At 31.4% G+C, this 14,492-nt stretch overlaps 1 protein-coding gene across 1 annotated transcript in view; it reads right to left on the bottom strand.

Annotated features, from left to right (window-relative positions):
- Positions 1-13,894, bottom strand: part of LOC124354285 (alpha-tocopherol transfer protein-like) — a 61,326-nt gene extending 47,432 nt beyond the window's left edge. Inside the window, exon 1 of the mRNA XM_046804624.1 lies at positions 13,751-13,894. Within this exon, the coding sequence (XP_046660580.1) occupies positions 13,751-13,802 (52 nt within the window). The 5' untranslated portion in view covers positions 13,803-13,894. The remainder of the gene's footprint in view (positions 1-13,750) is intronic.
- Positions 13,895-14,492: the final 598 nt, after the last annotated feature.

The following is a 14,492-nucleotide window of genomic DNA, read 5'->3' as shown; positions in this document are numbered from 1 at the left end:
TAATTCTCACTAAAAACTGTACTTCCCGTAACTTTAGTAGTATAAAGTTGCTAACCACCCAAAAATAATGAGGGAGTGACAAATAAAAATTTCATGCATCTTAGAACAATTTGAAATTTGCGACCTAAAAAGTACTGAAAAATCTATGTACTTTAAATCTAGCTAAGCTGTGTACAAAATGTAACACAACGAATTCTCATACTTTGTGTTTAAAACAATCTCAAAAAATCACAAAACAAATCATGTTGGAAAGATATTTAAATGTGCTTAAGATTTGTTTTATAAAGTATAAAATTTAAAAGATTGTTTTGATTAATCTCAATACATATTTGTGGTTTAGAATGAGAGGAAAATTTGAAGACGTCTTGGCCCCTCAATCCCAAAAAAAGAACAATCAAAGTTCATTCTTCATGTAAACACAGGCCATTTAAAACATCTAAAACTTAGTAAAACTAATCCAGTTGTTTCTTATTTCATTATGGATTCAAGATGGTTAACCTAAGTTGTTTAAATACATCCATCTCTTACGCAAATCGGTTTTATTTATAGTCTCAATTAAGAAGACACGTCTCAAAATAAACAGAATGTTTAAACAGTAACTAAACTTACAAGAGTAAACAAACAAGAACAAAGCAAAAGTTAGTGGTGTTTACACAGGTTGTTACCCAACGAGTTTCCAATTTGTGTTAGATTTAGCGTTCGATTACTAGTATATTCTGGATATTCGATCTAATTATACTCAAGGGAAACATATATTTTGACCTTTGGGTCATTTACTACACACATCTTAAAGTCATAGTACTCGTATAAATCATAAGTTTTCGAAGGAAATGTAATAATTTGGTTGAAGAAGAAAGGAGAAAAAATAATACAATAAACTGTAATAAACTGTAATATATACTGTAAATTTCTTTTTTAATCTCACAAACTCACAAAAGAACTAAAAACTAGTAATTCCTGATTGAAACAAGAAAATTCTCTTATGTAAACATCTAACCTTATAAGAGAGCTCCAAGTTTTAATGGTCCACAAAATTAGGAATTACTTTGAAGTTTATCATTTACGATGGATGATTTGAAGGAATAACATTTGCCAACGTTAAATGTCACTATAAAAATACAACTTTCCCAGGACTGGAATATATACTATTATATAGATGTAAATACGAAAACTACGTCTACTCATGCAAAAACAATATTATTATACTATTATTATAGTACATCTGAAGAGGAAGAAAGATTATAATCCGCAACGTGTGTTGGTTCTTTTATTGGGAATTTCTTAAAAATAAAACATATATATAATGTATAATCTGACTATAAGTGTAGTATGTATAGTAATGTATCACCTAAAATAAAATATAGTTTTATTATTCTCTAATATTATGTTATTTCGTACGTAAACTGAACTTTAAAGATAAGTTCTACTTAACTAAAAGGAATTATTATATTGAACAATCTATACTCTCAATGATTTGATATAAATCTTCAAAATCACTTTTGGAAAGAAAGACGTTTTTTTCGTTATATTATACGAGAACATCCTGTAAAGCTGATAAATATACTGTGTTATGAGTTGGGGGTTTCATGCGTTTTCCAAGTTTCGACAGATCGTTACTTCACCTCCAGAGAGCCGGCAATCACCACGAGCTTGTGATTCAGCAGAAAGATGCATCTGGAATCAGTTAATACCTCACGATTTGATTCCTTACACGGTACATAAATTACAATGGGCAACACCCCATACAGGTTCAACCTTTCGAAGGAATCTGGCATTTTGAAAGAACGCTTTCTCCTTATTAATATACTTGCTTGCTGCCGTACTATCTGCTGTTGTTGAACTTTTTTCGCTATAAAACGGGTTCGTAAAATCTAGATCTAGATTCTATTCTAAGAAGTTGGTTATTGTGTGTAACATATGAATAAACAATCTTAAATCCGTTGCTCATTTTGAATGTTTCTAGTACTATAATGTCACTATGTTTGGATAGTAATATGCTCTTAAAGAAGTCTTACAAATTTTGGGATTTTGATCTCATTGAGCTATTTAACGAAATTTACTCAATCGACTTCAAAGTAGCCAATAAAATGTTACTTCATAATGTATTTTAAAAATATTATGTTTTCATGATGGTTTATGGATGCTATTAAACGTTTTGATTTATTTGTTGCTATACTTATGCTATAAAATAAAACAGACGTTTTCTGTGAGTTTAATGCCCAAAAAGATTCATTTGAAAATTAATAACCATGAAAAAGTGTTCTTAATCTCAATAAATTCAAAGGAAATTAGATATCAACATTTATTTTTAAAATAACTTTAAAATCCTCTAAATAACATATCTTATTACAAAATTACATCAGCGACCCAATATGTACAATGGTATTATTATCTATAATCTCAAAGAATTTACACACTAATAACTGTAAACTAATTATGGTAATATATAAAATGCCCTTTGTATTCAAATTAATTGTTAATAATATAATATCACTTAAATAATTTATTCATAATATTTAATTAATGTAATTGTTTACTATCGTACTATGATGTACATATCTGTTATTAGATCACTTTATAATTTAAAATATTTTTAAAATTTTAACAGTATCAGTTCATGGTAATGAAAATAAGATTAAATGGGTGTTTTTTACAATGTTTCCTCTGGTAAAACTGGTTACCATTTAAATTAGTCGGATACTTAGATATTCATAAATTTAAATGATATTTTACTTTACCATGCGAGGTTAATGAAGTAATCTCTAATAATTGAATTGAAACCAATATCATCCCACTTTCTTACCACGAATATTAACAATGTTCTGATGAAAATAACAAAATTATCTATGTAGGATATTTGTTTATTGATACCAAATTTTAGAACATTGATAGCTAAGAAAATAATATTTCATAGTAGCATATATAATAAACTCTCCTGATTTATTAAATAATTAATAATTAAAATGTTAGATAATTATAAATTAATAAATATTATACTTATATTCTTCTACTAGAATGTACAGCAAACGCACTGAGTGTATGTCCCAAGCGACAGCGGCGAAATGGACCGCTCTTCTAAAAAAGACGGGCGTGACGGAAACCAGAAGTCGAAGATTTATCAGGATTTCCAGAAAATTAGCGACATGGGCAGGAGCAGCCGGTGTTGGTCCGGTTCATTTTTTATAATCGAAAGCGAGACCGACGGAAGTGCCCCGACAGGTCTATGGTCTGGCTGAGTAGGCCCTAATACTGAGAGTCACTGTGTGAAAAGTGGCGGACAGTTTACAATGACTTTCTCTCCTTGGCGAGCCACGTGCGTTTGTTTTAGTTGCTTAAAGATGAACTGGAGGGAGCGTTGTGACAATGACTCTCGATCTATATTAAACCAATATTACTATGATAATAGAAACATGGCATTTCTCCATGATCTCCAAGAAGACGCCCAAATGTCACCAAGAGTCCATCCTTCAGTTGCAGTCATGATCAGTCAAGTTCCTTATCCCATCTCCTGCGTTATTCCAAGCATTGAACGTCGTAACCTTAATGAAGTATCGTTACCTAGATTTCACCGAATGTCACCGAGAATCCATTAGTTTTAGTAATGGTCATTAGAAGATATCGGTATCCAAGTTCTCTATCCCAATTCCTGCGTTACTCTAAGCATTGAAGTTCGTGACTTCCATGAGATATATTTACCTAGATGTTAACCGAATATCACTGAGAATCCATTAGTTCTAGTGATGGTAATTGGAAGAAATCCATATCCAAGTTCTCTATCCCAATTCCTGCGTTACTCTAAGCATTGAAGTTCGTGACTTCCATGAGTTATAATTACCTAGATGTTAACCGAATATCACTGAGAATCCATTAGTTCTAGTGATGGTAATTAGAAGAAATCCATATCCAAGTTCCCTATCCTGTTTTGTTTGTTATTTACAACAGGAACGTCGGTGAAGTCTGTTTTATTACCGTTACTTTTACACCAAATATTCTACCTTCCAACAGTGAATATTCTAATACATTATCTAGACTCTAGGATGTAACTCACAATCTATTATTTCAGTTACGGATATATTGTAGTTTAATAAAGGTCAAAATCCAATATAGAGATTCAAAAAATCAGAGTCTAGTCATGACTTGCTTAAAGCGAAACATTGTTAATACAGGGTGGGTACTTTTATAAAATATGATAAAATGTTACACATAAGAAATATAGGCTATAGCAAATTCATTTTTAGTGTCCTCCCCTTACTAGTTAAATAATATTTCTAAAACACAAGTGTTACCTGTGTATCTTTTGAGCATATTAAAATAAAATGAAAACTGAATGTAACGTAAAGCAAACTTTACCAACAATTAAAAGCAGATTTTTGTCATCACATTTGATTCCTGTTGTTAGAATAGAGTTACACATAAAGCAAATAATATTAGAGATGTTAAAAATAAAAACGATATTTACCATATGTTTTTAAGATATAGGCTATTCACTTAAAACGAATTCACTTTTGTGAATATATTTTACACTTGAGTGAGAACTCGTTCGTGTGTAACGTTGAAAACATTGAAGCTCACTTCATCTGGAAACAAGTTTACAAACTTGTTAAACGCTGAGATTGAAGATGTATTCCTCTCTACGTTTTAACGTATATACAGGAGTAAGACATGTTATTGAGTTGTCAGTAGTCGAGCTAAGCATAACGGTTGCATAATTATACTAAAGTGCCTGTTTTTTATAAATTGTTTACAAATAAATAAATAAGTAAATATAATATTTTGAGATAGTAAGTATTAAAAGGAAGGAAATGTAAACAAAATATATTACAAAGTCCTTACTAGCCCAGTAACGATGGAAATTCAAAATTTGCAACTCAATTTACATTCAGAATTTAATAAAAAATTTAGAATATGTACTACTACAAATTTACAAGAACTTTTTTATAGTCATAGAACAATAAAAAAATAAACATAGAGTGTTTGAAAAAACACAAACTCGACTTTTATTTGACTAAGCAGATCCTAGAATGCATAGTAAAAAACCACATTGAGTTTTTGATGTGGAGGAATAAAGCTTATTACTACAAATTTATTTTCACTTTGGTCATAATCGTATAATAAATAATCCAAAATCACCCATGGACCCAAGATGTTTCAAGTTAAGAGAATTTATCAATAAATTTGATTCTTACAGTATCAGGTACAACCGTGAGTTTTTGAAATGTGTTACCTAAAAGACCTACTAAACTCTACTCATCCACGTAACATAAAACATTAGAAGGTAATTTTAACTCATTGAATCAAAATCACATCAGATGAAAGTAGCATAATGGTTCCTAAACATCCATATGGCCATTTGTGAACAAAAACGTAATAACCATGGGACACAAAATGATTATGGTAAGTATATATTTCAAAACGTTTTCAACTAAGCGTCTTTGTCCAATAATTATAAAAAAATCATTTCAGTACAAACGCTTTCGTAGCCCATTAAGGACTAAGTTTTTAAACTGTAAGGTGTTTTGTTAATGTATCGGAAGAGAAAGCGTAGCCTCTGAAATTTCACTTATATTCAGCCATAACATATTAATTGATAAGAAATCTAAAATAAAATAGACCTTCGGGCTCAGTTCTAAGAAGTAGGTAGGTTTTGTAACAGCTAAAATATTATTAATTCATCCTCATGTTATTGACCTGTACTCAATATCCTGGAAACCATTTGAGGTACAAAGTATGTTAGGTACAACATTTTAGTAAATACATGCATTCTAGAACAGTTTTCATCATTTATCTAGGTTCATAAATAACGTTATGAATATTTTAAATATTTGAACAGTCACCATATTGGAAATAAGTGGCGTACCGTAAAAAACGAAAGTTATGCGTACATCTTCGTTAAGTGGTACCACGAGGAAAACTGGAATAAAATTAAATGCACATAAACAAAATAAGGTAAATCTTGTAATATTTTATTGTGATTTTGCGAGATTGGAAAAATAAACTTTCACCTTCCCGTATGGGTAATACTGCGGCTCTCCAACCGGTTCCAGGTCCTATTATCGGAGAGGCCAATAAAGAAGTTAATAGATTTAAACAGTTTTCCTCCATTTTACATTAATACTCCTTACGTTTAATGGAAACTCATTAACATCATACTGGCTTACTGAGAAAGAACTACTTTAAAACTAAGAAAACGTTTGTCAGTTAACTTGTTCTGTACGTTTAACTAAACGTACGAACAAGTTTCTCATATAAGTTTTTAATAGTCATAAAACGTTCTAATCCATTGTATGACTCTGTTTTATTACGTATATTAAACTCTTTTTTGTACCTTTGTGTGCGTGCGTGCGTGTGTGTGTTCTCATTATTTCCTTATTCTCATATTTACCAAACATGGCGAAGGATGCAAAACGTGTGCGTGTGTCAATCGATCTACTCTCTACCCTGTTGTTAATACAACGTTTTCCCATTCCAGGTAATCTGCCCCGCGCCTGTTTCCTGCCCGCGTTGGCGCAACACACATACGCAGTTCCGGTTGTGGGCTCTTCTACTCCGATATATGTATACAAAGAGTTGTATAACTAGCTTTAACAAAGCCGTCATCATGGAGACTTGTACTGATGCAGTGATGTAATCAAATATTGCAGGCCAGTCATGAGCCAATATCCACCCGATATAGTGTCAATGTATTTTTTATTTTTGTAATTCTCACCTAATTATCAGAAGACCATTAATGACATTTGATAAACAAACACCTTTACCAAGTCCTTTCATAGCTGAGCTGCTGCGAAGAAAGTAGGCATAGAAATTGCTGAGTAAAACACAAACAGTTTTAGGCAAGAATCTAACTTTTGATTTCCAATGGATTCTGTGTTAAAATAAGTTTAATGTTATGTTACCCAAATCATGCAGTTCATAGTAAAATATTTTGAAAGGCAACTATTGATTTTAACGTTGAAGCCTTAAACTCTTGCTTATATTTTATGATATAATTGTGAAATTTACTATCAGTTGAATTAATGTAACTTTATATTTTACAATTACAATGTAATTTATAAAGAGCGAATTAAAACAAAATTCCAGGTCAGGACCTTAACCTTTTCAATCATCAGCGTTATATCCTTTAGGGGAACATTATCTTTAGTACTGTGACTACGTCATCGATTATCACCGAAAATTTAGGTCAGTAGGTGGCAGCGGCTCGTGGTGGGTCATTAGTTAGTGATAACACACTAACCGTGACCATTGGCTGTTGTTGATGCTGAGAAACAGTTTAGTTGTTGACGTTGCAATACCAGAGATAATGTCCTAACTGCGCTGTAACAGGTCTCTAGCTAAGCGGTTTCTATTTGTACTTGGCTCATAACCGAAGGAGGTATATGCAAAATGTGGCTTAGAGGAAGAAATAAAATTTATAATGGAAGACTGGTATGAATATTAAAAAAGGCAACACAATCCCATATTCTTCCTGACGAAGCGGAAGTTGACATAGACAATTACAAATCTAATACAAGAGTTTTCTTATGAAGTTTATACTTTACTTTAATCATATAAATGTAACTCTATAAATATCAACGAGAATTATTTAAATATACAGTAGCTAACTTTTGATCTAAGAAATTTGGAAATCAATCATTTTGTACCTTATAATGGTTTAACATATACAGATAATACTACAATAATAAGCACTGTAACTGATATTACATTAAAAACAATTAGACTTTCACATAATTTCACATGAGTTTCTTAATGTCAAATGGAAATCAATAGTTTTAATCATTTTCCAGACGTTCCAGGCTTTATAGAAAAATTTTCCATTTGTCGCACCTAGACAATTTATAAATTCTACATTCGAAATGGGTAAATTTAAATACATAACTTTGTAAACACGTTTAAGATTAAAATGTAGCAAACCCCTAACGAGACATAGTAACATCAAACATGTAGTTTGATGTAAAATCTATTTAGATTTTTTTTTGCTAACACTTGAAACATGAGCCTACTTTTGAAAGTTGTATGTATTTTTAAAACATCAACGTATAAAATTGAGAATTTTTCTTGAATACCTAAACCACGAATGGAGATAAACGTTTCCGATCTGCACTAAAATGCCTGTGTTTCTTTATTGATTTGTGTCTTATAAAGGGGAGTTGCCATTTGAAAACTTCTTTGAGAACGGAAGGGGGAGGAACCCTCCTTCAGACAAATCTCCTCGAAGTTTTAAAAACATAGAAGCATAAACCTTTGTGCTCGTAATAAATTGCTACGTGCGCGATCAATAGCACCTGACCTTGAAACGTGTGACTGACAATAAGGCCAGAGCCGGAGCAAGCTCTTAAGGTCACGAAAACCGACACTTCTTCCTTCTTCTATTGCCTTCCTCAGTCCTCAAGGACATCTGGTCTAACGTGACGGTTCTAAGGACTGTGTGGAGTCGTTGAATAACCAGCCAGTAGTTAACGACACAACGATGATAGGTAAACATTGTTTTGTTGCTAAAATTAATGATCGGTTTTTAAATTTACATATTCATTTTAAGGTTATTATTTATGATCTTATCTAGATTTACGGTTATTGTTAGAATATAATTCATTCTGGTTCTAATTAGTTGCTAATACGACTATAGAAAAAATAGACGGGATGTAATTGGGACAAAAACAAATTAAAACATTGATTATTTAACATTTAAAAAGGGGTATTATATCTTTCTCATCACTTATATGATGTTTTTGGTATGTTTCCTGTTAAAATAATTGAAACTTAACTAACCACAAACCTACTCATAACACAACTTTTCACATTCGTATTTTAAATCCACCCTGTCCAAGGAAAATATATTCGTTTTTGAGAAAGAAATACACTTAGCTAATCTATATGACTGTCACGCACGTCTACCAGAAGGCTGACTGCTCGGACCGCTCCAACAGCGACGGACGGGTCACCTGAGTGACCTCTGCCAGCATAAAGGACAAACACAAACCATCACCACAATACTACAAAAGAAATAGTTTCTTTAATTATGGTTTGGTACATTTTTTAATTGTTAAAGAAAGCGTAGTTAGCATGATGCATAAGTACCATTTAAAGGAATTACGAATCTCTATTGAATCTTCTGCACGAATCTTGGGTGAATAGAGCAAACATTCAAAGGAAATGGCAGGTTCTTTTATTTCCTTTATTTAGTGTTGTTAAGTATTATGCGGGTTTAATTACTAATTCATTACGAGTGAACTGTTCGAGGTTGGGTATTATATTTTGTTTGCCCAATATCTCGTATTAGTCCTATACCCTAATATTTCCAAAATATATAGTGTTTCCATATAGTTCAAAATGGTGACCATTGGATTTAAATGCGAATTTCAGTCAACTTTGAATACATTAAATTCACGAAGAATAACACATAAAATATCTGACTTTCTATTCCTCTTTGGTTGAGATAAGGCAAGTTGAGACTTGCAGTTTACTGATTGAATAAAGAACATCCTATAGCTTATACCTTCCCTTAAACATAACACATAAATAGGAAACATATATTTTTCCATTAATTTTATTTTAACAAAAATTACAAAATATGAAACTACTTAGCCAGATTATAATGTCTGACGTTTTTGGTTGATGTATACATTTTCATAAAGTTTATCATTAAATACTTGAAAAGAAGCGCAATTACGAGTAGTAAAGTGTTTTCTTAATTAACAATTTTTTCTGTGTTATTTTGGTTATTAATTAGTTGAACAAGGGGTTTGTCGTGTTTTAATTTTTTGCTAAAATATCTAAACAAACATACACTAGAGATACGTAAGAGAGATAAGTATAAACACGATTTTATTAATGTAAGGTAGGATTATTAATACAAATTGAAGCTCATTTTTTGGAAAGAAAGAAATCCCATGAAATCCCCAGATTGATATAAACACACTGTAGCTTGGTGGATATTAATATGTGTTATAGAGAATTGAGCTGAAATATATATAATTTTTATAAACCTGAAATACAGTTAAAATGTGGGAACTAGTATTTTAACAAGTATATACTCAAATCATATTTTAAGTTACACTACATGTCTAAAACTTTACTATACAACCAATGTCCTGTAAATACTTAGATAACAATAACGGTTCAACGTATTCATATAGTTCCTTTCACTCATTTTCCTTTTCAGTACTTGAATGTGAAGTGAAAAAAATTAATAAGCAAGCCTTATTTGCAGCTATATGTTTTTATTTGGTTCGTAGGTAAAGAAGTAGTAAAGTATTAAAATGTATGATTCATTTTAGGTTTTTTTATTCCATTATTTGGTGAAGAGTGACAAAATGAAAAACACAGCGTCTTACAATGGGTTTGATTGATTACACAATGACAAAACATACATGAAGAAAATTCCTAAACATTAAGGTAAAATATGTAAAATATATTACAGGGGTCCAGTAAAATGGTGCTAGGAACACAAAAACAGACATAAGTCAATGTATAGATTTGGTTGTTGATTTCCAACAGTATGATCTAAGTTTTCTTACAACTGAGAATAAAAATCAGTTATAATAAAAAATAAATAATAATTAAAAAGTTTTAGTATGCGCTACTTAGAAAAATTTTAGCTACAATTTAATAATCGAGTTAAACTAAAATTCGAACGTTTTATGGCTGATTTATTTCAGTCAATCAGAGAGGCAGTAGTCTTGGAACTACGTACTTTTCCTTAGTGTCATAGCTCTGTCTAACATGAATAATGTACATAATTTACCTAGTTTACAGTAAAAAGTTAAGTGAATAATAATTTAAACGTATATTTGTTTTACAATCATATAACTGTCACGTTTGCAATGAAACACCAATGAACAATCCATTCGAATTTATATTGTGAGTTTAGTCATTTAAAATGATCAAATCAAGCTATATCGTATTCCCCCCTCTATTTAATACATTAATTGTGTTTTATTTTATTGATTGTAAATTAGCATAAAATACCATGACAAAAGTTTTCACACTATAGTATAGCAGTTTTTAACTATGTGATCACTTGATATCCAAATTTTTCAATTAATGTTATTATTCGCGTTCAATATCGCGAAACTCGTTTATGTGGTGTAATTAATGGTGGACTCTGATTTACTCAGGACAAATAGAACAGACCGCAAATTTCCTGGACGTTGTTTTTGCCAATCGGAATGTTGGTGCCGACGCAGATTACGTTCTCATAACGTGTGTTTTACTTTCACCGTGTAGGACCGCAAACTTGTGCCTGAACATAATGATCAAGGATAAATGTCGCCAGTGTGTGTTTCATCACTCGGTTTTGCGAGAATAGGTCTCACCACATATTTCACTCCAATTCCGGATGAAAATACAGGGACCTCATGCACAAATACCCTCGAGCATGAAGTAGTCATTGTTTCCTGCCATGTCGGTTTTGTCCCTCTTCGTTGAATTCACTGCCGCTGTATTATTTTAAGTTGACAGAAGAAAATCGTCGAAAAAGTATTATTTATAAAGTAAAACATCGTGAAAAATTTATTTCATTTTATTTATATATATATTTTGTAGTATGACATTTATAAAAGCTCAAAAACTCCTTACGATGAGATATCAACGCATGTATTTTCATGATTGGCATTAATCATTGATAGTCCCTGGTAGCTGAGCAGTTAACCTTTCAGTTTCTAACTCCAGGGTCCCAGGTTTGAATCCATGTTTGGGCAAGGCATTTTCGCACGCTAATAGAACAATCATCTAAAGTAATGTGATAATAATTTCCGGTCTATCAAATCACAATAGAACTGATACGGTCAAATATGGTCCAATGTTTTCTCCTTTGTATTTAATATTTTCATAATTCAAGTGGATTTTGTGAAGCCTAGTTGGGTTTCAATTCGACATTTAAACAAAATAAAACTAAACACTTTATAAAGAAATTAATGTTGTGCATTTATGATTTTAAAGCCTTAATAGTACAATGGGAGTTAAATTATAAAATGTACTGAAATCTCTAGGACAATTTAAAAATAAATCGGAAAAGAGACAATAACTATTCTGTACGAACAATGTCAAAAAACATTATTTTCTCCGTATTTTACTTTTAAGTTTTGTTATTTTATAGCTATGGACTACATATCCAAATACATTTTAGTGTTGTTGTAATACATGTTTTAATTCGAAGGAAATATTACAAATTAACTTGTAAATTATGTAAGTATTATATTAAAAAACGTAGTCATTTGGGTACGTATAGGCCAAAATATTAAGGAGGCATTTGGACTTTTTGAAACTGAAGATGTAAGATAAGAGTATGGTTTAAAGATCCATTTTTCAATGAGCAAAATAAATGTATTTCTTTATAGTAATCATCATTTAAGTTAATATTCATTTGGTTACAACATTGTGTTGGAAAATGAAAATGAAACCAGTTAAAAGATTTCCTTGGGATGTTAATAATTTATATGTAAAAATGAATCAACATTATACCATTGCAATAGCATTAATCGCGGCTGCAATTATTTCTACTCGAGGAGAGTCAATAATTTATAACTTTCGATAAGACTATTTTATAATATTTTGAGCAGTTTGTAAGATTTTGTTAAGATACAACCGGCCATATATAAATAAAGTTTATTCAAAATTATTAAATAATTTAATAGAACATTTTGGAAATGTGGTTCAAAAGTACTGTAATTAGCAATATGTAAAAAACGTAAACTAATCCCGGTAATAACTATATCAGTGCTCTAAATCTAGTGAAAAAGGTAAGTTTGTTATGTTATAGATTATAATCTATTCTTAAAAATCACATAAACGTAAGTACTTCCGTTAATTTTAAGTAAGGAAGGGAGATTTATGATTTTCAATAGTCTGTGACTAAAGAAAATTGATCCTCGCGATCGGACTGTTATAATCGATTCCAAATAAACACACAACATGTGTGTCATCTTATCGTACGTGTGTGTACGATAAGATGATAAATATGCATAATTACAAGGTAACGCTACTGAGTAGACGGTTTTTGACACTGAATAAAATGTAGGGTTACTAGGTACTAAATATTTCGATTAATATACGTGCATTAATAATACTTAGGACGTTATCTTTTATCCTTCACAATTTTATACCTCATTCATGAAAAGTCTAACAATTCATTGTTACAAGCAATAATAGCAGCTATTGTTGTGAGGGTGGATAATTAAGAGAATAAAATGCAAAATTCAAATGAAACTGGTTGAAGAAAGAGGAATTCAAGATGAATTAGTTTTCTGAGAAAAGAAATATTATTTATTCTCGTGAATATTATTTCGTTTTTTTGTCCATAGGTATTTTACGGCGTGATTAATTATTATAAATACCAATGAATTATTCTGTGAAGTATAGATATAAAGAATACTGTGCTAAAATGAAAATAAAACGAGCATGCATAACAGTTTTGTAACCTATTTAAAAGAAATAAATCAGTGGCGTTTCTAAACTTCGTTTGGCGGTGGTTACATTTTAGGTCTAACATCTTAGTCTGAATGGACTCATAAACCCTTCAGAATCTCTAAAACGTCTAAAACAGACTAAAGACTGGTCGATAAAGTAACTTACCATCTTTCAGAACGTCTATGGTATTTCGAGGACAACTAACTAAACTTAAAGCTTAAAGCAAAAATAGTTCTATATCTTTCCCGTAACATAATTTTATATTGTTTCCTGGCCAAATAATTTCAAAATTGCAAGCATGTATTTTTAACTAGTGAACATTGTTTTACTGTAAACTATTTTCACTTACCGGTTAGAGGACATTGCGACAATATCGGGTCCGGGTCTGGGAGCACGGGCATGGCTACTCTAGGAGGCGAGATGCAGGAATATCCAAGGAACTCCTTTCGAGCGAGAGGCGCGCGGTAGACTGGGCTGCTGCCGTATCAGTTCTCTCCGCTTCCACGACCTACACAGAGCCGCAGCGTTGTTGGGGGAGATAACAGACACATCGGCACTCTATATTTGAATCCACAGTCAGTTGGCAGCCTGGGAAACCAATAGTGATCTTGTATCTACGTTGCTGTAGGGTAGGGGTAGGTTTAGTTTGGCATTAAAACTGGATTGAAAACCTAAAATGTTAAAACGGAAATCTAGAAGATCCTACCTCTACAAAAATGTGTAGGATCGTTTTGTTTTGAGTTAAAAAAGAAGAAAGGGGACGCTAATTCCTGATTTTCCGAACTGCACAGGTTGTCTATTTTCGTCATGTAGGTAATTTAGGTGGGTAGATGGATAATTTATATCTTGAAGTCTCCAAAATTGAACTGATCCCATATAGAATAATGGTTTGCGATAATGATGTTTTATATATAGTAATTTAATTCCTTTGAACAATGGTTTATTAAAATTAAACATGTGTTACTATTCTAAATGATATATAATAACAGATTGTAATTTTTAAAAGTCTCAAGTTGTGGAATGCCATTCCCTGAAACTTTTCATTACATACACATATTGTACAAATATTTCATCCTTATCCTCAGCCGATT

This window comes from Homalodisca vitripennis, chromosome 2 (assembly GCF_021130785.1).
Source record: "Homalodisca vitripennis isolate AUS2020 chromosome 2, UT_GWSS_2.1, whole genome shotgun sequence".
Lineage (NCBI taxonomy): Eukaryota > Metazoa > Arthropoda > Insecta > Hemiptera > Cicadellidae > Homalodisca > Homalodisca vitripennis.
This window is presented reverse-complemented; position numbering and strand designations above follow the sequence as displayed.